Below are 26674 nucleotides of genomic sequence, written 5' to 3'. Positions count from 1 at the left end.
AGGAGGACACTTACCAGCAAGAACGTGTTCCAGAGATCTAGAAACTTAAACCTTCCAGACAACACTAACTTCCAATACGCAACAGCCATTTCTAAGTCTGGCAAAAAGAGAGAAAGAGCAGTTAGTAAATCTCACTCTCTTTTTCTACTGCACAAAAAACGACCACTTCTTAGCACATCAATATTTACTTCATCAGTAAAAGGTGGCAATTTTACCCAAGAGTCATGAGGCTTAATCTCTACGGAAGCACTCCTGAGAACTCTATGTAGTCTAATTTTATACATCTGGGGAAACTTCTTCAAAAAGGTTTTATATATTAAGTTATTTGGATATGCACACAATTCCCCCCCAATTAATCAGTTTTGGAGACTTGCATTTCCATACATAGTGGGTGTTCTTTAAACATGACCTGATCTGGATACTATTAATTCATATCATTTGTTTTTAAAAATAGACCACTGGCCTGAGTGTCAAACTGCAAATCAAAGGACCAGTTTAGAAAGGAAGGGACACACTGTTCTCCAAATAGACCTGCCTTATTACTATATGAACTAAGAATCTGTTTCACAAGTAATTATAGAGGCCTTATGAGGGCTCTGATTTGTTCCTAAAGCATCATGTTAAATTGGCACCTAGCAGGAAAAGCGTTCTCACTGATACAAGACATCTACACACTGACACTGCGTATCAATCAAACAGGACATCTAAACATTTACACTGCGCATCAAACAGGACATCTACACGTCGACACTGCGTATCAAACAGGACATTGACACATCGACACTGCGCATCAATCAAACAGGACATCTACATATCGACACTGTGTATCAATCAAACAGGACATTTGCACATCGACACTGAGCATCGGTCAAACAGGACATCTGCACATCAACACTGCGTATCAAACAGGACATTTACACATCAACACTGTGTATCAATCAAACAGGACATCCAAACATTTACACTGTGCATCAATCAAACAGGACATCTGCACATCGACTCTGCGTATCAATCCAACAGGACATCTGCACATGGACACTGCGTATCAAACAAACAGGACATCTGCACATCGACACTGCGTATCAAACAGGACATTTACATATCAACACTGCATATCAATCAAACAGGACATCTACACATTGACACTGCGCATCAGTCAAACAGGACATCTGCACATTGACACTGCGTATCAATCCAACAGGACATCTGCACATCGACACTGCGTATCAATCAAACAGGACGTTGACACATTGACACTGCGCATCAATCAAACAGGATATCTGCACATCGACACTGAGCATCGATCAAACAGGACATCGACACATCGACACTGCGTATCGGTCAAACAGGACATCTGCACATCAACACTGCGCATCAGTCAAACAGGACATCTGCACATCGACACTGCATATCAAACAGGACATCTGCACATCGACACTGCATATCAAACAGGACATCTGCACATCAACATTGCGTATCAATCCAACAGGACATCTGCACATCGACAATGCGTATCAAACAGGACATCTGCACATCAACACTGCGTGTCCATCAAACAGGACATCTGCACATCGACACTGAGCATCGATCAAACAGGACATCGACACATCAACACTGCATATCAATCAAACAGGACATCTGCACATCAACACTGCGCATCAGTCAAACAGGACATCTGCACATCGACACTGCATATCAAACAGGACATCTGCACATCGACACTGCATATCAAACAGGACATCTGCACATCGACATTGCGTATCAATCCAACAGGACATCTGCACATCGACAATGCGTATCAAACAGGACATCTGCACATCAACACTGCGTGTCAATCAAACAGGACATCTGCACATCGATACTGCATATCAAACAGGACATCTACACATCAACACTGCATATCAATCAAACAGGACATCTGCACATCATCACTGCATATCAATCAAACAGGACATCTACACATCGACACTGTGCATCAATCAAAGCCTACACCCTCACTTTTCCCACACGGGAAAAGTGATTATTTCACGACTTCTATACAAATCTCTGCTACTGAAGATGTCTAATAGAATATGAATGCTTAGTTTCAGGGCTGTCTCCAATCCATAGTTTGTGAAATACTGATTTATTCTCTGCTCAACAGAATCTTGATAACGATTTCTTTTTATATGCTTGACACAGCAAGTACATAAAGGGGTTCAGAATTCTACTTTTTTAAAGTGACCGGCCAGGCGCGGTGGCTTACTCCTGTAATCCCAGCACTTTGGGAGGCCGAGGCGGGTGGATCACCTGAGGTCAGGAGTTTGAGACCAGCCTGACCAACATGGTGAAACCCTGTCTCTACTAAAAATACAAAATTAGCCGGGCGTGGTGGCTCATGCTTGTAATTCCAGCTACTCGGGAGGCTGAGGCAGGAGAATCACTTGAACCCGGGAGGTGGAGATTGCACCAAGCCAAGATTGCACCATTGCACTCCAGCCTGGGCAACAAGAGCGAAACTCTGTCTCAAAAATAAATAAATAAATAAAATAAAAAGTAAATAAATAAATAAAGTGACCTCCTTTAATCATGTTGAACAGTGTTCACCACTTTTAGGCAATAAAAGAACAGTTATATTTACGTAAGATAAACTAATGTGAAAAGCAGATTAATACGTTAAGTAATATATTAGTTTAAATGCAAAGCACATAACTAAACACTTTTCAAAGGATTTTTTTCTAAATCTGGTTTAATCCCACTTAAACAGAAGTTACTAAAGTTGGAGCTCTAGTAAGATTTCCGGGTCGATCATTATTAAAATGGGATAAGCAAGAGACATATGAATAGCAAAACCCACTTTAAATAAAATGCCTCTAAATTCCCTGTGTGCAAAGGCATCATTACCAACTTCCTCAGTTTTGAATACCCTGGAGTCTGAATCAGAAAGAAAGAGAGAGTCAGAAAGTGCCACATAACTGAGAAACAGAACGGCTCTCTAGACCTTACCGATGGGACCCGCAGTAAAATGCTAAGAAGATGATTAGTCTTGTCCTGCTTATAAGTCTACATCCTTATCACTTAGGAAGAACATTAATTGAAATCTATATTCAACTCATCTTAATGATGTAAAGCTCTCACATTGAGAAATGGAGGTGAACCTGGGGAGGAAGAAAAAATAAAGTTTGATGGCATACATGTAATCTAGTTACTTAAAGTTTTATGGCATACATTTAATCTAGTTACTTTGGGTTAGTTTTAGTCCTAAAAACTTTTCTTACAAAGGACCTGATTTGTATGTTTGTTAATCACATTATCAGAAGTAAATATATGCTTTTTCAATATTTATTATTATTTATACAAAAATGTTTTTAATATTGTCCTAATGGACTTAGCCATTTGCAAAACAGTAACAACAACAACAAAAACAACAACTCAGAATGGCAGAACTTGAGGGCGGAAATCAAGACCAACAGCTACTCTCGTGGCTACATCTTTATAGCAGCTATTTTCTTCCCAAGAACCTCGAGAAAGTCTCATCTCCTAAGTGAAAACACGTTAGAAGAAGGCATTACGATTTAAAATTCACGCTTGTGATGCTCCACTTAGGATTAGATAATGAAGATGTGTCCTCTATCAAAAAAGGACCTCAGGGCAGACATAAACATTAGCTAGCTCTCATGAAACTTGACTTCCTCAAACATCAAGATTCTCAAAGCTGGCCGGGCACAGTGGCTCACACCTGTAATCACAGCACTTTAGGAGGCCGAGGGAGGAGCTTCACTTGAAGTCAAGAGTTTGAGATCAGCCTGGGCAACAGAGCAAGACCCTCACCTCTTTTAAAAAAAACACACACACACGATTCCCAAAGCCAACTGATTCCAGACTCTAGCCAGTATGAAACTATGTTGTTTCTTACATCAAAACAGAGCCAAGTAACTTTATCCTCTTTAGTAGGTTAACCATTAGTTAAGAGGAAAGCATCATCTTACATAAAAATACAGTACAATTTTCACACACACACAGACACACACACATACACATAGATACACACAGATACCCACACGGAGACACAGACACACACACAGAGACACAGATACCCAGACACACATACACACAGTGACACACACAGATACAGACACACAGAGACACACAGAAACACACACACAGACACACACACGAAGGAAATAAAGGGTAAGTCTGTGTCTTTTGGCTCCATGTTCCCACGGCAGTCCATGCTTTTTCTAGCAACAGTTGGACACTTGTCTCAACCTGTTCAATTTATCCTTAATTTCTCACAAGACAGACCATGTAATCTTTGGAAATGGTAAACCGATGGCTCTATTTTTGGGTTATAGTCATATAATTATTATTCTTGTTTTATTTCTGTTTGTTAAAAGCCCTCAAAAAAACTTTTCTAAAAATAGTGTATAATCTATTTGAAGTATTCACACAATCTAATCATTTCCCGAGGAGGCTATTGTTATAATAAAATTTCATTTTCTCTCAGCTATTGTCATGAAGCAAAGAAACAAAACCAGTGATGCTTCCCATCCTATAGTGAATGATTCTGACAAACATTTCATTTAAGTGTCTACAGGAGTAAACAAGTCCTTGTTCTCAGTGAGGAATTCAAGGATAAACTCTCAATCTGTTGCAGCTTTCAATGGCCTATTCTGCCACTGAAAGTTCTGATGCTTGAGGAAATTTATAAAACGCAGGCTGAACATGGTAGGTCCTGAATCTTAAAAATGTTTCAAAACACTCTCTACATATATACTGACCTTCCTTGACACATTTGTGCAGAAAGAAAATAAATTTTGCAACTCTGAACTGGCAATTAATTTAGACTCTAATTTATAACCTCCTGGAAATTACCATGGAATGAAGTGGTGGCGCCCAGTGGAAGGAACTCGGTGCGTTTCCAGGACGGGGCAGCTGGGCTTCGCTGCGGGGGGCGTGGAGCCTCTGCAGGCCCAGTGCTCTTCCCCAGCCACCACGCTGCGAGGAGGCCCAAGCAGGGCAGCTGGGGGCAGGTGGGAGGCCACAGCACAGAGCAGCATGGATGGAAGAGAAGGGCCACCCAGTGGAATCTGCCCAAGTTCCTGACCCAACGGATCATCAACTACAAAATGACTGTCATTTGAAGCCCCTGTGTTTTGCGCAGTCATTACTAACCCAGGCGGCCGGCCTGGCTGAAGCCTGAGGGACTGTGTTTCAGCAAGCTCTGCAGTGATGCCGATGTTGTTGGCTTTGCCAAGGGCCTAGAAAAGCTTCGTAATACTTTTCCGTATGTGTCAAGTTAACATGGCATTATAAGATTAAAATTTTTAAAGATAATACCTACACATGACAGTCAGATAAAATGCTAATCTTTTTAACATTTTTCCATGTCAACATTTAAATGAAGGATCTCCTGCATTGCAGAGTATCAATAACTATAAATGGTTACCTCTAATAGAAGCTGAATTATCTTAAGATTATACTGAAGATATTAAAGTAACAGTTCAAAATAGTCAGAAAAAAAGTTTTATCATTCACTGAAATTTCAAAGTGTCCTTCCTGATAAACATTTAACAATAACAAATAATTGCTATTATTTTAAAATTTGGATCAGACTAATTCTCACTTTGGAAAGGAAGCTGGATAGACGTCTAAGAATTAAACTGCTCAAAAGTAAAGCATGACCCACACTTTCCTTGAAAAATCATGATCATTACACTCAGACCTGAAATGGCCAAATTTTAGAAAAGTGTGAGAAGCAGCATTTCTTGCTTGGGTGACTATTGCCAGAGAAAACGGGGGTGAGGGGATGAGGAAACAGAGAGAAGTGGAGAGAAAAAAAAAAAAAACTGCATGAGATGGAAGAACAGCTATAGCAGAAACCGGAACCTGTCAGGAGCGCAGGTGGCCCTGTCCTTACCAAGTGACAGAGCCCAAGAACGCTGAGGGATCTCATCCCAAGTCTACCTCTGCACCATTATTCTCTTGTCTATTGGCTTTTTTTTTTTTGAAATAAGGTCTGGCTCTGTTGCCCAGGCTGGAGTGCAGTGGTGCAGTCTCAGCTCACTGCAGCCTCCACCTCCCGGGCTCAAGCAATCCTCTTGCCTCAGCCTCCTGAGTAGCAGGGACTACAGGTGTGTACCACCACACCCAGGTAATTCTTGTGTGTGTGTGTGTGTGTGTGTGTGTGTGTATATGTGTGTATATATATACGTGTGTGTGTGTGTGTGTATATATATTTTTTTCTTTTTTGAGATGGAATCTTGCTCTGTCACCCAGGGTGGAGTGCAGTGATGTGATATCAGCTCACTGCAACCTCTGCCTCCTGGGTTCAAGTGATTCTCGTGCCTCAGCCTTCCGCGTAGATGGGACTACAGGTGTGCGCCACCAGACCCAGTTAATTTTTTGTATTTTTAGGAGAGATGGGGTTTTGCCATGTTGCCCAGGCTGGTCTCGAACTCCTGACCTTAAGTTATCCACCCAGAAGTGCTGGGATTACAGGCATGAACCACCACGCTCGGCCTGCTTGTTAGTTTCTAGAAAAGACTGGTAATGGTTTCTTGAGAATATTGATGATAGTTACTGAGTAATCAGGGTCTAAACTAAAATGAGCTTTAACTTTAATGACTATTTTGCCTCAGCGTCTTAGAAAGAAATAAAAGTAGAATAGAGAAGATGAATAACAAGAGTTTTATCATAGAAAACCAAATGCTTTCATTTGTTAAAAGTAGACTGAATCTGACATCTGGTGTGTAGTTCATAAATCAAGAGTTATTTTATAAACAGAGTCATTCTGTAGATGCAGAAATACTTTTCAGTGTAGACTTTCCCCTCTTTTGATATGTTAAGTCATTTCTCCATTCAGAGGCAAAATAATAACTCTTCACTGCCTTTAGAATAAACATTTCCTCCCCCGATGTGGAAACTAACTTAAATTTCAGCATACGTTTTCAGGGGAGAGGGTGAAGTTTGCAGACCGAGAGCTATGTCTCCGTGGTTGAAACAGTAAGTTTCTGACCACATCTCCTGGAGGCCATGTTTCGTGGTGAAACGGGCTCTTCTCCAGCTGGTTCAGGCTGGAAGCGGAATCCAGGTGAGTGGGATGGCAAACTGTTAAAGAATCCCCATTGCCGTCACTGTCCTTTGGATGTTAAACCTCGTTTTTTTCCCCACACAATATAAAAAACCTAAAGCACCAGAACCAGTGCTGGAGACCAGCCGGTTTAGACCAGAAGTCATACTGCTGGTGGTACACGGCAGAAAAGCCCGTTTACTGTATCTCTAGACCAGCTGGTTGAGACCGGAAGTCATACTGCTGGTGGTACACGGCAGAGAAGCCCGTTTACTGTATCTCTAGACCAGCCGGCTTAGACCGGAAGTCATACTGCTGGTGGTACACGGCAGAGAAGCCCGTTTACTGTATCTCTAGACCAGCTGGTTGAGACCGGAAGTCATACTGCTGGTGGTACACGGCAGAGAAGCCCGTTTACTGTCTCTCTAGACCAGCCGGTTGAGACCGGAAGTCATACTGCTGGTGGTACACGGCAGAGAAGCCCGTTTACTGTCTCTCTAGGTAGAAATATCTAGAGGATGTAACAGCCTCTGAGAAACATGATGTTACTATGTGGATTTTAAAAAATATAATACTTGCTATAATGTGCATATTGGAGGCAACTGTGAAACTTGTCTGTGATCACCAGTGTAGTCTGTTGTAAATTCAAAGACAGCTTGTTGAACTTTGTTTTTATTTTTTACCTAGTTTTCAGAGTGCCTATTTTGAATTAAAATTTGTTATACCACTGCAAAAAAAAAGAGTTTTAGTCCCCGAAGTAAAATGTCAGCTCACAAAGAGCAGTCTCACTATTCAGAAAACAGCGATTGTTGGCAGGACGTGCAGAGGCTGGTTGGATGCTCTGCTTCATTGCTGATGGGAATGTAAAAAAAAAATATGTTGGTCCTCATTCCTCAAGAAATTAAACAGAATTACCATACAGTCCAGTAATTCCATTTCTGCGTATATACCCAAAAGAATTAAAAGCAGGGACTGGCGCGGTGGCTCACGCCTGTAATCCCAGCACTTTGGGAGGCCGAGGCAGGCGGATCATCTGAGGTCAGGAGTTCGAGACCAGCCTGACCAACATGGAGAAACCCTGTCTCTACTAATAATACAAAAATTAGCCGGGCGTGGTGGTGCATGCCTGTAATCCCAGCTACTCGGGAGGCTGAGGCAGGAGAATCACTTGAACCTGGGAGGCGGAGGTTGCAGTGAGCTGAAATTGTGCCATTGCACTCCAGCCTGGGCAACAAGAGCGAAACTCTGTCTCAAAAAAAAAAAAAAAGAATTAAAAGCAGGGTCTAAAACAGGTATATGTACATGCATCACGCATGTTCACAGCAGTGTTATTCGCAAGAGCCAAACAGTAAAATTAAACTAAGTGTCCACTGGAATGAATGGATAAACAAAATGTGGTCTATACATACAGGGAATATTATTCAGCCTTGAAAAAGGAAGGAAATTCTGACACACACTACAACAAAACATTGTATCAAGCGAAATGAGCTAGTCACAGAAAGATATATACTGTGAAATTCCACTTACGTGAGGTCCCAGGAGGAGTCAACTCCAGAGACCAGAAGTAGAATGGGGGCTGCCAGTGGCGGGGGAGAGGGAAGTGGGGAGTCAGTGTTTGATGGCGACACAGTTTCAGTTTGGGAAGATGAGAAAGTTCTGGGAATAAACACTGGTGATGTTTACACACTCTGAAAGTACTTAGTGCTACTGAACCATATACTTAAACAGTTAAAATGGTTAAAAAAAAAAGACAAAAGGCTGCGTGTGGTGGCTCACACCTGTAATCCCAACACTTTGGGAGGCCGAGGCGGGTGGCTCAAGAGGTCAGGAGATCGAGACCATCCTGGCTAACACAGTGAAACCCTGTCTCTACTAAAAATACAAAACCTAGCCGGGCGAGGTGGCGGGTGCCTGTAGTCCCAGCTACTCGGAGGCTGAGGCGGGAGAATCGTGTGAACCCGGGAGGCGGAGCTTGCAGTGAACCGAGATCGCGCCACTGCACTCCAGCCTGGGCGACAGGGCGAGACTCTGTCTCAAAAAAAAAAAAGACAAGACAAGACAAAAGAACAGTCTTGGGGAAATAAACCCCCAAGGACTCCTGACTTGACTGGTTTAAACACGAGACATCCCACGCTCCATCACTCTCTCCTTCAGACAAGCAGCCTATGAGGACACAGCACTAAAAGGGGGCGGGGGAGGGCCCTGGACAGTCGGGGCGGAGGGAGCACAGTGTTTAACCTTCCCTGAATCCGTGCATAAAAGCAGACGCAGCAATTAGAAAGCAAAGTCAAACACCCAGAGGCGACATTTACCATAAGTTTGGGTGAGAAAGTATCATCACCAACCCAAGTTGTAAGCACCAGGGGATGAGCCACTGCCAGCAACAGGACCCGCGTGGTGCCGGCGACGTGGGGGTCACAGGCCTCTGACAGATGTGAGAACAGGAGGGCCTCGGTGGTGCCTACACGGCAAGACCAGGTAAGGACGAGCCTGAATTAGGCTGTGGCAGCGGGCAGAGGCCACCAACGGGGCCCACACTGCAGGGAAGCCCGAGAGCAGAAGAGCTGGGCAGAAAGGGAAAACGGAGATGGAAAAGAGAGAAAAGCTGAGGAGGGGAGAGGATCAGTGCCAGACAATCTGAGAGCAAAGCAGACATTTCTGTCTACTACACGCCTGCACACACACACACACACTCAGCCAAGAGAGAGCACCATGAAGTCAAAAAGCTGCCCTGAACCATCCTCCTGAAAGACTAGGAAAACTAATTTCACATAAAAATGAGCAACGGAACAGCCCTGAGATCAAATCCCATACCATGCTATCCGAAGAAAAAAGATGCTACAAACAGAAGTCCCCCTTTGAAAATGAACGCATGCTGGGAAACACACCGACAGAACAGATCGAAAGTGCGACCTTCAGCCAAAACCATGGTTCACGCCTGTAATCCCAGCACTCTAGGAGCCTGAGGTGGGAGGGCTACGTGAGACCAGCAGTCTGAGACCAGCTCGGGCAACATAGTAGAACTCCGTCTCTCCAAAAAAAATTTAAAAATTAACCAGGCACAGTCTGCGTGCCTAAAGTCCCGGTGAGATGGGGGGCTGAGGTGAGAGGATCACCGAAACCCAGGAGCCTGAGGCTGCAGTCATGGCCACACCTCTGCACTTAAGCCTGAGCAATGGAGGGAGACCTCAACTCTAAAATCAAATGTTAAGCCAGGTGTGGTGGCTCACGTCTGTAATCCTAGCACTTTGGGAGGAAGTTGAGGTGGGAGGATCGCTTAAGCCCAAGAATTTGAGGCTGCAGTGAGCTATGATCACGCCACTCCACTCCAGCCTGGGCAAGAGAGCAAGACCCCGTCTCTAAATAAATTAAAAAAAAAAAAATTCTTTTTTTAAGTGTGACCACTGACTTCAAAATCAAGGACATTAAGAAATGAAACAAAACATGAAACACCACAAATGAGAATTAGGAAAACTTAGTAATGAGGAAATCACACTCAAGAATTAGAAACAAAGGAAAATCATTCCAGAAATGACTTTACTAGAAGGCACATGAGGGAGATAAACTCAAAGGCAGCCACACACTGCATAACGTCTCCGCCAACGACAGGCCGCATAAGTGACAGCGGTCCAACAGGACTGCAAAAGTGCATTTTCACTGCACCTTTTCTATGCTTCAGTGTGTTTGGATACACAAATCCTCACCACTGTGTTATGGTTGCCTACCGTATTCAGTACGGTCACACGCTGTCCAGGTTTGTATCCTGGGAGCCATGGGCTGTGTCATACTGCTAGGCGTGCAATAGGCTATGCCACCCAGGTTTGCAAACATGCACCCTGTGACGTCGCACAAGGATGAGACTGCCTAACGATGTATTTCTCAGAACCTATCGCTGCCATTATGTGACACATGACAGGTGATGACTTCAGAGAAGAAGATGGTGAAAAAGGAAGATCATTTTTAAAAGAAAAAAGAAATGAAGTACAGATTAAAAGGACTGAGAGAAAGCAACGCACACTGCCGAAGACTTAACTCCACAGAAGACCCAGCTCCACAGGGGACCCAACTCTATAGGGGACCCAGCTCCACAGAAGACTCAACTCCACAGAGGACCCAACTGCACAGGGGACCCAACCACACAGAGGACCCAGCTCCACAGGGGAACCAGCTCCACAGGGGACCCAACTCCACAGGGGACCCAACTCCACAGAGGACCCAACTGCACAGGGGACCCAACTCTATAGGGGACCCAACTCCACAGGGGACCCAACCACACAGAGGACCCAGCTCCACAGGGGAACCAGCTCCACAGGGGACCCAACTCCACAGAGGACCCAACTGCACAGGGGACCCAACTCTATAGGGGACCCAACTCCACAGGGGACCCAACCACACAGAGGACCCAACTCCACAGAAGACCCAACTCCACAGAGGACCCAACTGCACAGGGGACCCAACTCCACAGGGGACCCAACTCCACAGGGGAACCAGCTCCACAGAGGAACCAGCTCCACAGGGGACCCAGCTCCACAGGGGACCCAACTGCACAGGGGACCCAGCTCCACAGGGGACCCAGCTCCACAGGGGAACCAGCTCCACAGGGGACCCAGCTCCACAGAAGACCCAACTCCACAGAGGACCTAACTCCAATTAAATGGGTAACTGGAGTTTCCAGAGAGACCAAAACCAAATACAAGGAACAGAGCAAATGCTTAAAACTACAATTCAAGAACATTTTCCCTGAAATTAAAAAAAGATTAGAAAGTACTTACTGAAAACACTCAGCATCATGTGAGAACACTGACCACGGATGACCCACAAAACCCAGGCACATTTTAGTAAAATTACTGGGCTTCAAAGCAAAAGAAAAAATGGCCTTTGTTTGGGTATTTAGGCAAAACAGTAAGCAACTTACAAGGCCAAGACGACTGGCTCATCATCACTCCGTCTGACAATAACAATCTACGCCAGAAGAAAGTGAGCGACACCCTTGAGACATTCCAAGGAACAAAAAGGAGGCTAGGATTCTGTACCCGTCACGCAAGGACTCGGGGAACACCGTCCCCAGCAGCACTTCCTGGGGATCCACCGGAGAACGAATTTCAAAACCTGTGAGCAGGGAGACGTCAGCGGAAGCCCTGGCGATAAGCAGGGGCTGCTGGGCAACACAGAGCGAGGACCACCCAGAACGACAGGGGAGGCCTGGCTGTGTGCCTGGAAAACAAAGCCATGGCCAAACTATTGTTTTAAATGGGGGGAGCGTGTATAACCCCCTTTCCTTTCCACGACTCACAGTAATTCCACCGGTGGAGACACATCACATCATCACTGAGCCTGTGGTGTGCGCCACGTGGGACTGGCTAACACGTCACCGCGGACGTTCTAACGCTACCTTCACCTGCGCCCTGGAGGGCCAGAACAGAAGAAGGGAAACACAGCTTAACACAGACAAGCTCAGGTAGGAAAAATAATCTGTAGTCCTGACTGTGGTTTAGAAGCTTCCAAATGAACCAAAATTTAAAAAATAAAAAAATAAAAAGCCTAGAAATGACGACTCTGAACAAGCACCAGCAGCGACTCCGCCACAGCCTGAAACCAGTTTCCGCTAAAAGAAATCAGGGCTTCTTGGAGAAAAAGCGAGTCCAGGTCTGGGGCAGAAGGCGACTGGACGAGCCCAGGACAGCCTGCAGTGCAGACAGGAAGGGAGCTGTCACCACCAGAGCACACCAACAGCACTCCACGAGTTCACGGGGACGTGAACAATAAACTGACCCTCGGTCGAAGGAAGCAGGGAACGCACTCGCCCCAGAGGTCATCCCGCCTTTCTGAGCAGCCTGTACCTCTGGCACCAACACCAGGAGATGGAAAGACTTCCTTCTGTGATCATCCCAGCTCACAAACAAACGGCAGGACAGGCTCTCATCGCTTTGCAGCCCTGAGCAAGGCTGGGGGTCTCGGCACTGCTGGTATCCTCAGGTGCCGCACATGGCAGGCTCCTGAGCCAAGATGCAGCAGGCACTGCTACTGTTACCCAAGAGGCAAAGCGAGAGCCCAACAGGCCCCACGCGCCTTGTACAGCAGGCACCGCAATTTAGTAACCACAGTGTGGGGCCGAGACGCATCTCAACACCTGGTATCTCTCACCAGCCCTCTGTGTCTCTCCCCCGTGCCTCTGCCCGTGTCCCCCTGGCGCCTCTGCTTCCGTACCTCTGTCCCTCTGTCCCCCGTCTCTCTATCCCTCTGTCCGCCGTGCCTCTGTCCCTCTGCCCCCCGTCTCTCTATCCCTCTGTCTGCCGTGCCTCTGTCCCTCTGCCCCCCGTGCCTGTCCCTCTGTCCCCCATGCCTCTGCCCCTCTCTCTACCCCTCTGTCCCCCATACCTCTGTCCTTCTGTTCCCTGTGCCTCTGTCCCTCTGTCCTCCGTGCCTCTGCCCCTCTGTTCCCCGTCTCTCTATCCCTGTCCCCCGTACCTCTGTCCTTCTGTCCCCCGTACCTCTGTCCTTCTGTCCCCCGTGCCTCTGTCCCTCTGTCCCCATCTCGCTATCCCTCTGTCCCCTGTGCCTCTGCCCCTCTGTCCCCCGTCTATCCCTGTCCCCTGTACCTCTGTCCTTCTGTCCCCCATGCCTCTGTCCCTCTGTCCCCCATCTCGCTATCCCTCTGTCCCCCGTGCCTCTGCCCCTCTGTCCCCCGTGCCTGTGTTCCCTGTCCTTCTGCCCGGTGTCTCTGACCCTGTGCCTGTTCATCTGTGCAACTGGCCTCTCAGGTGATCAGTGCACATCTCCCAGCACCCAACCCAGCTCCACCTCCACTTTCACTGCAGTCCCCGAATCCCTGCTGTAGGGTTAGGAGTGACAGTTAAAGCGAATGCAGACTCCTCAAGTAAAAAAAACATTTATTATTGTCCATGCAAATGGGCCATATTAATGATCCATAAAAATGGATTACAGTATTTTAAAATAAAACGCAAAAGTGGGCTCAATTGTTGGTGTGCAGGCTGGGGTCTACGTGGCACAGAGAGAACAATTATGAGCTGACACAGGACATTTACAAATTCGTTTACATTTTAAAATTTAAACATGTGAACCCAGAAGTGGAGAGACGCTATCGACGGAGATCTTCAGGCACGTGGTATCATAAACTCATCTACCTACGTACAGAGCAAAGTGTGGAGAAGGCAAGAAACCAAAGGGTGGTCATGTTACAGGTGGGCCAGCCACGGTGGCTCATGCCTGTCATCCCCACACACTCTGAAGTGGGAAGAATGCCTGAGCTCCGGAGTTCGAGACCAGCACAGGCAACAAGGCAAGACCTTGTCTTTATTAAAAATTTAAAAACAAAAATGAAAATAGACAGATGCAGTGGTGGACGCCTGGAGTCCCAGCTACTCAGGAGACTGAGGTGGGAGGATTGCTTGAGCCCAGGAGATTGAGGCTGCAGTGAGCTGTGACTGTACCACTGCACTCCAGCCTAGGTGACAGAATGAGACCCTATCTCAAAAAAACCAAACCAAAACCTAAAATCATTAGTTGGCTATACAGAAATCATGTTGTTCATGTCCACTGATAATCTTATTACGATCTGGCATTTTACATATTTGGATTTCATACTCACCTAAACCTTTCTGCCCTGGGTTCTTAGCGAAAGTGAAGGTAAACTGATAAAAATCTTTAAATTTGGCTGTGTCCTTCAGCTCCTGCTCCAGTCTTGGCAGAAGAGCCTTTAGCTTCTCCATGCTGTCACACCTGCAATGAGGGAGACAGTGGTTTGTGCTGCGGCAGACGCACCTCCCTAGTCGACTCTCCTCTTGTCCTCTGTGCAGGAACTGTGGCCAGGCACGCGGCTCCAGCTGGAGACCGTATTTCCCAACTTCTTTTCCCAGGCGCGGCCTAAGGCTCTAAATGATCATGTAAGAGAAGGGAAGGGGGGCAATGTCTCCCTTGCTAAAAGGAATTCAAAATGCTCTAAGACAGATACTGGTGGCGGCTGCCCAGCTCTGGGAATATACTAAAACCACTGAGTCGTAGACTTTAAATGAGAGAAAATACGGTATGTGAATTAGATCTCGATAAAATTATTAAAAGAAAAACCCAAAACAACATCTTTTGCCCTCTTCCTGAGAACTGGAACAAGGGCGTGGTCTAACTTGGTGGCTCTGACCATGGAGAGAGGCCCCTGCCCTGCGGTGACAGGTTATGAGGTGAGGAGATGGCAGGGACGAGGGAATGGAAAGACGGAAAGAGCCTATTTCTCAGTGACTTGCAGAATGGAGTCGCCCTGCCAGCCTGGGCCACTGCTACCTCTGTCCCATCATACAAGCGAAAAATAAACTCATATAAATCTTAAGCTACCTTATTTAGGGATCTCTTCATTATAGCAGGTTAGATTTAAAATATCCAGGTATTGTAAAACACAGCTCTATATTGTTTTAAAATTGATTTTTTCCATCAAAAAGTCAATAACCTTTAAAAACAGTCAACAGCCTTTAAGGCAGAAATCGACAACAGTAAAACAAAGTCTATCTTTCTAATTTCGACTGCACAGCAAAGCACAGAATAAAAGCAACACTTATCCACTTACCCAAGCAGAGCAGAGGTAAGGCAAGAACATTGGAGAAAGCTTTAGAGCAGCTAGAAAAGTCCATAAAGACGTACACAGAAAAGCACAGATGTAGGACTCAGTCCTGTGCATAGTCACAGTCCCGTTCTGGTCAACAGCAGGAGGTGGATGTGACAGTGGTCCCATAAAATCATAATGGCACCTAGATGTTCCTGCCACCTCGGGGCGTCAGAGCCACTGCAATGTCTAGCACAATGCATGACCATTTCTACCTTTAGGTGCGTTTAGATACACAGACTTACCACTGTGTTACAGCTGCCTACGGCACTGAGTACAGTCACCCGCTGAACAGGTTCGTAGCCTAGGAACAACAGGCTGTACCACAGACTAGGTGTGTAGTGGGCTGTACCATCTCGGTTTGTGTAAGTACACTCTGTGATGTCTGCACAATGAAATTTCCTAACAACGCATTTCTCAGAACGTGTCCCTGTCTCTGAAGTGATGCGTGACTGCACTGCAGGTGAATGTGAGTGGAAGCACCATCCACATCAACGGTGGCAGCTGGGCCAGGTGCAGCAGTTCGTTCCTGTAATCCCAGCGCTTTGAGAGGAGGAGGGAGGATCACTTGAGGCCTGGAGTTTGAGACCAGTCTGGATGACATAGCTCAGAGACCCAGTCTCCACAAAAAGTAAAAACTAGCTAGGCATGGTGGCATGTGCCCGAAGTCCCAGCAACCCACCGTACCCCAGTTGGCACAACAGAGTGTGACGCTCTTGAAAAAGGGAGTGGGTGGCAGCTGAGGGCTCTTTGCCATTTCAGCCTCCTCTTCCCTCCAGCGAGGCACGGACAATCCGACTTCCGGGCCAGGCCCACTGTGCCCACCACCTACCGGAGCCGTCCTTCAGCGCGCCTCTAGCTGGACGTAAACAGGAACTCACAGTGTGCACCACCTCACATCTGGGTGCCTCTGGCTTTGTGACGTCCGAGGTTCGTTCCTGTGGGTATGCTCGGCTCCAGCTGTTCATTCTCTTTGCCACATAGAATTCTTGTTATATACATATTTTACGATTCATAAACGCTACTGTTGGTGAACATTCCGGCTGTTTCTAGTTTGCTGGTTTGGAGTAATGGTGTCAACACTTCTGTACACAGATCACAACATACACGTAGGCACATTCCAGCGTGGCCGGCGGGGTCACAGCGTCTGCGCACCTTCCATTTAGTAACTGACGTTGAACAGTACATTGGACCTCCCACTCCACGCACTTTCACTCACATCTGCTGTCGTGTCTTGTTTTAGCCCCCAGAGGGTGGTTTGTTATGGGGTTCTATTTCACCGAGGTTTTCACCTGCATTTCCCCAGTGAATGAGATTAAGCATCTTATACTTTAACTGGCCCTTGTGCATCCTCTTTTGTAAAGTGCTTGTCAAATCTTTTGCTTGTTTTTCAACATCTTTTTCTTATTGTTTTGTAGAAATTCTTTACATATTAAAGATACAAGCCTTTGCCAGGTATTTTTAAAGAACTTTCACACAGAACAAGCATTGCCTTTCTACTACTTTGATGTTTCTTAACCAGTTCTTATTTTTACTATAATATGCTGTCAGTATTTTTCTTTACAGTGATTGTTTTTGTTGATGTTTTAGAAATTATCCTATTTCACAGTCATAAAGACCTTTTCCTATATTATTTTTCTACAGACTTTTTGCTTTTGCCTTTCATACTGAGATCTACATCTATCTGAAACTGATGTTTACATATGGTATGCGGTAGAGGTCAGGATTTATTTCTCCCCAAAATACTAGCTAATTCTCCCAGTATCATTTGTTGAAAAAGTGTCTGTCCCCACTTAAGTCTACCTCTGCCGTAAACCAGAAGTCCCTACACACACGGACTTCTTTCTGAGCCCTCCATTCTGCTCCGCTGGTCTCTGGGCTATTTATCTGATCTGGCACTTGATGCCACGTAGTCGTCATTATCGTAGCTGTAAAGTTCTGATTATCTGGCAGAGCAAATCTTCCCATCCTGTTCTCTTCCTTCAAGAACTGCTTTTTGACTGCGCATTTTTATAGAAATTTCAAATCAGCTTGTCAAATTACACATATATAAACCCACTATCTATTAGGATTTTCAAACTGAGATCACATTCAATATAAAAACCTAAGGATAAAATACTGTGTTCCAACCTATGAATGAAGTATATTTCTCCATTTATTCAGGTCTTGTTTCCTGTCTCTCAATGAGTTATTATTTTCTCTATGGGAGTATCACACATCTTTAATCCGATTTATTCTAGGTATTCTGTATTTTTGAAGATATTGAAAAATGACATATATTTTAAAATTTACTGTTTTGCTGATTGTTGCACTTGGTGTCCTGAAATATAACAGGATTTTATTTGCAGACCTTGGACCCTGTAGTGTGGCTAACGTCACTACTGATTCGAATATTTTATCCATAGATTAGACTAGCTGTGATCTCCTGTTTTATACTGAATAGAAATAGTCATTCAGGTTTTGTTCCGTCTCAAAGGGGAGGTGGCTTACAATTCCCGTAAGTATAATGTTTGCCATAGGAATTTTTTCCTTTTGGTCAGATTAACAACTGCCCCTCTTATTCTTAGTTTTCCATGAGTTTTGTTTTTTTTTTTAAATGAAGAAACACTGAATTTGATCAAACCCATCTTATGCACTGGGACGATCCTTTTTTTCTGCTGTTAACCATGGTAAATTAATTATACCGATTGACTTTGTGACATTAAACGGATCTTGCATTCCTGGGTATAACCAACTTTGTCATGATGTATCATCCTGGGCTTATCGTCTTGGATTTTTTGCTAATGACTGGTCAGTTTCCTGATACTGTGTGTAGGATTTTTGCATCTTATCATCTTAGGCATCTTCTGATTCTTATAACTGAGAGTGGCCTATAATTTTCCATTCTCAAATGTTATCCCTTGGTTTTGTCATGCAGCTTGTGCTGGCCTTAAAACAAATTGTGAAATCTTTCTTCCTTTACTATTCTCTGGAAAAGGATGTTTAAAATTGGGGATTTTCCTTTTCATTAGGGGTTTGGTCGGATGTGCCAATTAAGTTATCCCAAACAGAAGCTGTCTCTTTGAGACGATTTTAAATTACAGGCTCAAATTCTTAAGAGTTACAGAACTATTAAGATTTTCCATTTCTTCATGTCAGTTTTAGTAAGTTATATTTTTCATATAGGTTGTCAAATTTATTGGCATAAAGCTTTTCATAACAGACTTTTTTTTTTTAATGCTTCTGGCACCTATCATTTTGTCCCTCTTTTCATCTATGTGTGTTACTTATGATTTACTACATTTACAAGTCTTTTCAAATAACAAGCTTCTGGCTTTATTGATCCTTCCTAATGACAACTTCTTTTCTATTTGATTATTCTTGTAAATTAAAATACTTTACTTTTCTAATTTACTTGTAAATTAGAAGTAAATTTTCTAATTTACTTGTAAATTAGAATACTGCTTCAAAAATATTAATTCCTTCCTTCTATATTCTTTTTCTATTTCTTGAGATGGAAGGCTTTGTTCACTGATTTTCAGCCTTTCCTTCTTTCTAAAACATGCATTTAATAAGCTGAATTCTACAAGCTTACATATATTTTCACTATCCAAGATATTTTCTAATTTCCATTGTAACTTCTTTCTCATCCCAAGGGTTACTCAGAGGTATGCAATATCCACACATATCCTACCTAGTTATCATTTTGTTACATTCCTAGTTTAACGATACTGTGCTCAGAAGACATACTCTGTATCATTTCAAACCTCTGAAAATTGTTGCAATTTACTTAATAGCCCAGTTTATTGTCAATTTTTATTAATGTTCTGTGCCTTTAATAAAGTTTTTTTTTTTTTTTTAAATTTTAAACACCAGGAGAGAACACGAACATAATCCCCCACTACCACAAATTATGCAGTCCAGTTTCCCACATTTGGGAAAATCACAGGCGTCAGCACATCTGGAATGCAATGGATAAGCCCAGCCCCGGGAAAACCACCTTCATGATCATGGCATCTCTCCTGCCAGGCTGTTTTGTGTTTTCTTTTGAAAAGAAAACGTATTCTTCAACATCGAAGGCAACGTTCTAAATGTTCTCCTAGGCCATTTTTTGTGCTGTCCAAATCTTCTATTTCCTCACTAATTTTTCATCCACTCATCCTATCAGTTACTACAGTGTGTGTGAAAACTCCTCACTTTGATCATGGATTTGCATCTTTCTCTTTGTAGTTGCTTATTTTTGCTTTAAATACTTTGGGACTCTTCAATAAATACATAAAAACATAAGTATGACTGCTTTCCAGGTGAGATAAACCCTTTATCATCATGAAATGGTCCTCCTTATCTGCAGAGTTCCTGTGTGCCTCAAAGCTGTTTTAGTTGTATCTATTTTAAACAATATGAACAGGTGATATTTAAACATCCATCTGGGCCAGGCATGGTGGCTCCCGCCTGTAATCCTAGCACTTTGGGAGGCTGAGGCAAGGTGGATCGCCTGAAGTCGGGAGTTCAAGACCAGCCAGGCCAATACGGTGAAACCCCGTCTCTACTAAACATACAAAAATTAGCTGGGTGTGGTGGCAGGCGCCTGCAATCCCAGCTACTCAGGAGACGGAGGCAAGAGAATTGCTTGAACCCAAGAGATGGAGTTTGCTGTGAGCTGAGATCGTGCCACTGCACTCCAGCCTAGGTGACAGAATGAGACTCCATCTCAAAAAATAAACAAACAATTAAGAGTACACTCGAAAATAACAATAAAAAGTAGAGTAAATGCATAAACTGGCAACATAATCATTTATATTATCAAGTATCATATACTGCACATAACTGGATGTGCTACGCTTTTATACGAATGGCAGAGCAGTAGGTTTGTCTGTGCCAGCACCACCACACACAGGCAATGTATTGAGCTATGACATTATGATGGCTGGGATGCAGGAATTTTTTAGCCCCATTCTAACCTTACGGGACCACTGTTGTATAAGTGGTCCACTGTTGACCGAAATGTCACTATGCAGTGCATGACTGTCGTTCAATAAGCTTAATGATTAAGAGAGTCACATTAGGCCCTTTCATTTACTTTTATAACTTATCTGTAAGTGAGAAACACCTTATTAATGAAGCCTTTATCCCAATCCTGTAGGTAGAATAGAAAAATGTTACAAGCAAAAAACCAAAATGACATCTTAATTTTTAACATAGCAGCATAATAAATTCTACATTTAATATATAGTATTATGAAATAACATGAATGAACTGAACCTGGTATTCACTGTCAATTCAAAATTGGAAAGAAAAAAACTCAAAAAGAAGAAAATGAGTTACAAAAGGGTTAATATGAAAAAATCAAAATGTGAAATGAAATAAAGCTTTAAACTGAAAATTGAAAGGAAACCAGGCCGGGCGCGGTGGCTCAAGCCTGTAATCCCAGCACTTTGGGAGGCCGAGACGGGCGGATCACGAGGTCAGGAGATCGAGACCATCCTGGCTAACATGGTGAAACCCTGTCTCTACTAAAAAAAATACAAAAAAACTAGCCGGGCGAGATGGCGGGCGCCTATAGTCCCAGCTACTCGGGAGGCTGAGGCAGGAGAATGGCATAAACCCAGGAGGTGGAGCTTGCAGTGAGCTGAGATCCGGCCACTGTACTCCAGCCTGGGCGACAGAGCGAGACTCCGTCTCAAAAAAAAAAAAAAAAAAAAAAAGGAAACCAAAGGCTTAATAGTGCAGAGAGTGCAGATGCATAAGAAATTTTTAAGACACACAAAGAAAATAAACATATGAAATTAATATGTAGAGGTTGCTGAAAAATAATTAATGTTAAAAGTATTTTCATTTCTGAAAAAATTTAAGCTACGAATAATTGACTTACCCGAGTTCTGTCATGCCATCTAGAAATTCCTTTCTGCTAAATTCACACTGAGTTGCTGCCCTGAACTTCCACGCTATGACCAACACACTGATACTGGCAGGATCTAGGCTCAGATCATCACAAAACTGTTGAATCCCATCGATTCCAATTTTGTTTTCATCTTGTGGATCTGTAGTTAATATCAGGGGTACAGGAAGTTATACTATTTTGAAAAGGAATTCTAAAATAGGAGGTTTGAATCCTAGCATTCTATTATACTACATAGTTCTAGCAAGCGTGTTTCCAATACATCAATCAATAGGCTGCAGTTTTCTACTACACATGAAAGAAATAGTGAGCAACTAATAATTTATCCAGAAAACGGTCCTGTTTTTAAAATCTAGGTTTCTGGGTCTTAGGGAAAAAAAAATCATTGAATTTTTTTTGAGAAGATCTGTTCACTAAGAAAAATTTAATTTCCCTAAAGTGAAATAAAAATTCAAGTTTAGAGAAATTTAGCTCACCCAAAGGCAAAATGCTATAAAAGATACTGTATTGATAAAGTATTTACAATACCTTGGGTTTTTATCACAACTCTGCCAAAGTAAATGAATGATTGATGTTTTTCTTAAGTTATTTCATTTGCTAGTTCTAATGGTACTGGACAATAACTATTTTTCAGAATCATTTAGCTTATGTATCCACATTTAATAGCTTAGAAATTCAGGTTCCCCACTCCCTATTCCTAGTTTATAAATAAAATTAAAGAACTTAGCATTTGTTTATCAGAAAATCAAACAGTAAAATATATTTAAGGCATCCCAGCAAGACTTCACTAAAGCTAGTAATTTCAGACAGATTATATCATATTGTCGTAATGCATATGTAAATTGTGGGTTTAGAAGGTAAAAATAGAAAACCTGTAGCTTCTTTGCTCAAAGAAAGATTAGGTAGGATAAACTTTTCTTCCCCTTCACACAAAATCTAACTCTGGTCATTTAAGTAGTTTACTACTACATATATATAGTTAACAAAGAAAAATGGTAACAAAAATGAAGAAAACCATAAACATCCTTCTAACTCTATTCTCATATCAGGGAGAAAACCTCAGCATAGTTTATGGGACAGAGGTTCTGTAAAAAAATAAATCCCCACTTATCACCTTATTCAATTCCATCTGCTAATATTATACTTCATGAATAGAAATACTGATCTACAATGCTCTGACCTCATAAACCATCTCAGTAAATTTGATTACAACCATATTCAATATTTCAAGTAATTTTGCAAATACTTGTTCATTTGTATATGCTAACGTAATAACCAATGTTATATTTGTCAACAGTCTTAGAACTATGTTTATTTTTAGAGCCTAAAGTAATTGTACCATGTTTCCACTTTAACTGACTATAACTGCATGAATAAAGTTAAATAATAATGAAGGCATGAAGCTTCAATAACACTTAAAGACACAATTTTCCACTTATACACAAGTATTTTTTCAAAAGCAGCTGTATATATTTAAATAACTTTTAAAAATCTGCATAAAAAGCTTATGATTTACAAAATTAGCTCAACAACTAACTTAGCCAAAAATGTTTGAAGTAGACTAATGCTTAACTAAAAACAATTTTCATTCTTTGGGAAGTACAATAAGTACAAATCTGGTTTGTTTTACCACTGACTACGTTTCTGAGCCAAGATTTTTAAAAGCAATTTTCCACTCATTTTTCAGATCTAAACAGAAACACTAAAGCACACACACAGTATTTTAAAAAGTAAAAAATGAAAATATTAAATAAACAAGAACTAGGCCGGGTGCGGTGGCTCACGCCTGTAATCCCAGCACTTTGGGAGGCCAAGGCAGGTGGATCACGAGGTCAAGAGATCGAGACCATCCTGGCCAACATGGTGAAACCCCGTCTCTACTGAAAATACAAAAATTAGCTGGGCGTGGTGGCGGGCGCCTGTAGTCCCAGCTACTCGGGAGGCTGAGGCAGGAGAATCGTTTGAATGTGGGAGGCAGAGGATGCAGAGAGCCGAGATCATACCACTGCACTCCAGCCTGGCGACAGAGCGAGACGCCGTCTCAGACAGACACACACACACACACACACACACACACACCCCAATAAACAAACAAACAGGAACTTAAAGCCAAGGAAATTATTGTATATTTGGGCTAATACTTGTTTAAATGAGAGTCAGGGCTTGGTTTTGTTTTAAAGTTTTAGAAAACTTGGCCTTAAAAACTGGTAGAAAGAAAAAGCAAAATAAGTCAGCTCTTAGATGGCTGCCTCCCCCTCTGCACTGAAGATGAAATTTAAAACCCGCAGAGGGGCGTGGATCTGCATATGCTCATCATGGCAGTCTTAGTGCAAGGCACAGCTGCATTTTGACGAGAAAAGCTCCCATCCAAGCACTGATGTCAATAAAAATCACAACTGCTCACAATCTGAAACACAAGGTTTCTTTGCTGAGAGCTTTTCCCAAAGCCTCTCGAACCACTGAAGCTACTTCAGTGCTAACACGCCACTGCCCGGGCAAGGAAAACACTAAGGTTTACCCTCACTTCAGGATCGTCTTCACGATTTGGTGTTGTTCTTAACCTTCTCATCATCAATATTTCAGCCTAAACAGAAGTGCTTGAAAAAAATACTGTATTAACAGACATATTCACGCCAAGACACCAAGCCTCCCAGCAGCAGCTGTTCCCTGACAGGCTGTGCAGTGTCAGGCTCACCACACAGAACAAGCAGGCACAGGCCTGGTCCTGCTCCATCGCCGACTCCCCGCTTCTTGCCCTCCCCACCCCCACCAATCACAGTCCCAGCCCCATTGAAACGGAAGAAAGTGGATTCTGCAGCTGAACGTGGGGAGGAGAAGCAACAGCAGCCCGGAGATCTGCCCCTGGCACCAGAAAGAACCCTGGAAGTGCAGCGTGCAGGCCGCTCACGGAGGCCGACATCCGTCCAGCTTTGCTGCCCTCACCTCTTACCTTTGTACCTGCCGTACAGCTGCTCCAGCTTCTTCTTGTCCACAGTGTTCCGCATGGACTCCCTGTGGAACGAGTCTGGGTTTTGGAAGAAGCTGTCCGTGGCCTCGTCTAGTCTCCACTCATTCTGCGTTAAGCAGTAGATAGCAGTTCTCTCGCCAGCCTGAGTGCATGCCATAAACTGGCGGACCTTGTCCTTCTGAGACGATTTAAGCTTATGCTTTGGGATGCAAAAGAAGTAGGAAAGCCAATGAAGCCGCTCGGGGTTCGTCCCAGCTCTAGCCTAACGCCTGCACTTTAACTGGGCAGAATTAGAGACAAAGCCTTGCTCGTCATCAGTTAAAAAGACTGCACGGTCTTCCGAAACAACAGTACCTACACTGTAACAAACAGGCAGTCCGAGCTTCAGAAAGTATGAGAATTAACATCTTACACAAAACACATTCTGATCGCCACCCAGTTCACCCTGCATGAAGTGTGACTCATTTTTCTAAAGCTCTCAGGAACTCTGTAACGCACACCTAGCCTCTGAGGACACCGGGCAAGGACCTCACGGCGTCACCGGGGCCCCAGCCACAGGGTCTTCTTTGGTTTCAATAAACTTCAGGCTTTAATGAACGGAAAGAGGCTGTGCAGTTTGCAGACATTTTTTCCCAGTTTAAATCAGCAGAATCACATTGATGAAAATGTACACAAATAACTAAGCATCGTGTTAAAAGTAATTTACGAAAGTTTCACAAGCAGGCACAAAAAAAGCTTGTTATGATTAAATGGAAACAATAATACTAATAACAAGAATGCCTCTGTATACCAGACAGAAATAAAATGAAAAATAGGACAGAGGATCTGGGCAGGCAATAAATAACAACGCTGCCAAGCAGCTGTACTATATATAGTATATAATGAAACAAAGTAACATCTTGACACTTCCAGATATAGGAGGGCTGAGATTCCACTTATCTAAAGTAACTGGATGATGGAATCCCAGCACTTTGGGAGGCTGAGGCGGATCACTTGAGGTCAGGAGTTCAAGACCATCGTGGCCAACATGGAGAAACCCCATCGCTACTAAAAATACAAAAATTAGCTGGGCGTTGTGGCGGGCGCCTATAGTCCCAGCTACTTGGGAGGCTGAGGCAGGAGAATCACTTGAACCTGGGAGGTGGAGACTGCAGTGAGCTGAGATCACGCCACTGCACTCCAGCCTGGGCGACAGAGCAAGACTCCATCTCAATCAACCAATCAATAAAGAAACCTGATGAAAGCAACACTGGAAAAAAAAGTGATTCACTAACTTCTCTAAATCCAAACAGACCCTAGAATCCACTGGATGCTAATGTTTTACAAAAATGCTTTACACAATAATATAAGGGGGAAATTTTTTACTCAAAAGGATTTATACTCAATCTTGTTCAAATAAAGATGAGACAACTTATAAAAACACATGGAATGAATTACAACATAACGAGAGTGTACAGAAGGATAACAAGGTATGGTTGAGAAAGGGGTGCCGTTAGTGCAAGGATGTGCCTGTCACATGTTAAGAGCTGGAAATCAGGCTCCAAGCTTCCCCAGTGCCACAGTAAAGAAAACATGATTAGTTAGGAAAATTCATTATCATAAGATCTAAAACCTTACCAGCAGCTCAGAAGTGGTATAGACCCTTCTGGCCTAGAACCTGAGGGAAACGTCTCCTGGGCTCCTGGCAAAGTTCCATGTCCCCTCACACATACCAATTCCTCACCAAAATGCCAACCATGTACAGCAGAGCCAGTTTCCAGAAGGTTTTTTTTTTTTTTTTGAGACAGGAAATCAAAAAGCATGCTGATGCCAAAATACCAGAGGACGATTCCGCAGGAGCATTAAGATAACACTGTCCAGATACATACTCTCCCACATGCATCTGCGACCGCTGGGTCCTAAGGCCTTTCAGGAGGTCCACAGAACCACCTTCCTGAGCGTCCTAAGCCGCCACCGGCCTTGCTCACTCTCATTCTCACAGAGTGCATAGCAGAGGCCTCCACGGGCCGCAAGGCTTGTGATATCACAGGAATGAATGTGAGATTCGAGAGCCTATCTTTTATCAAGCTAGACATTAAAATATTTGCAAAAATGTAATAGGTTTATTATTGCTAATTAAATATAGAAATATTTTAATACTTCCTATTTTAATTTCTAATATGGTAA

The 26674-nt window shown here is 43.4% G+C and overlaps 1 protein-coding gene and 1 non-coding gene across 5 annotated transcripts in view; both read right to left on the bottom strand.

The window, feature by feature from the left end:
* LOC105485247 (defective in cullin neddylation 1 domain containing 2) overlaps positions 1–26674 on the bottom strand; it is a 38670-nt gene that overhangs the window by 6302 nt on the left and 5694 nt on the right. For 3 of the 4 annotated variants that reach the window (XM_011747485.2, XM_011747486.3, XM_011747487.3), the window contains exons 2-5: positions 24491–24707; positions 21514–21682; positions 14661–14791; positions 15–97 (exon numbers count right to left, since the gene is read on the bottom strand). In XM_011747485.2, coding sequence (XP_011745787.1) covers positions 15–97; positions 14661–14791; positions 21514–21682; positions 24491–24707 — 600 coding nt within the window. The remainder of the gene's footprint in view (positions 1–14; positions 98–14660; positions 14792–21513; positions 21683–24490; positions 24708–26674) is intronic. The other variant, XM_011747488.3, reaches the window with a different exon arrangement.
* Positions 19515–19678, bottom strand: LOC112427339 (U1 spliceosomal RNA). The gene has a single exon (XR_003018860.2). It is a non-coding gene; the product is annotated as a U1 spliceosomal RNA (small nuclear RNA).

The sequence above is a fragment of the Macaca nemestrina genome, chromosome 16 (genome assembly GCF_043159975.1).
Source record: "Macaca nemestrina isolate mMacNem1 chromosome 16, mMacNem.hap1, whole genome shotgun sequence".
Taxonomy (NCBI): domain Eukaryota; kingdom Metazoa; phylum Chordata; class Mammalia; order Primates; family Cercopithecidae; genus Macaca; species Macaca nemestrina.
This window is presented reverse-complemented; position numbering and strand designations above follow the sequence as displayed.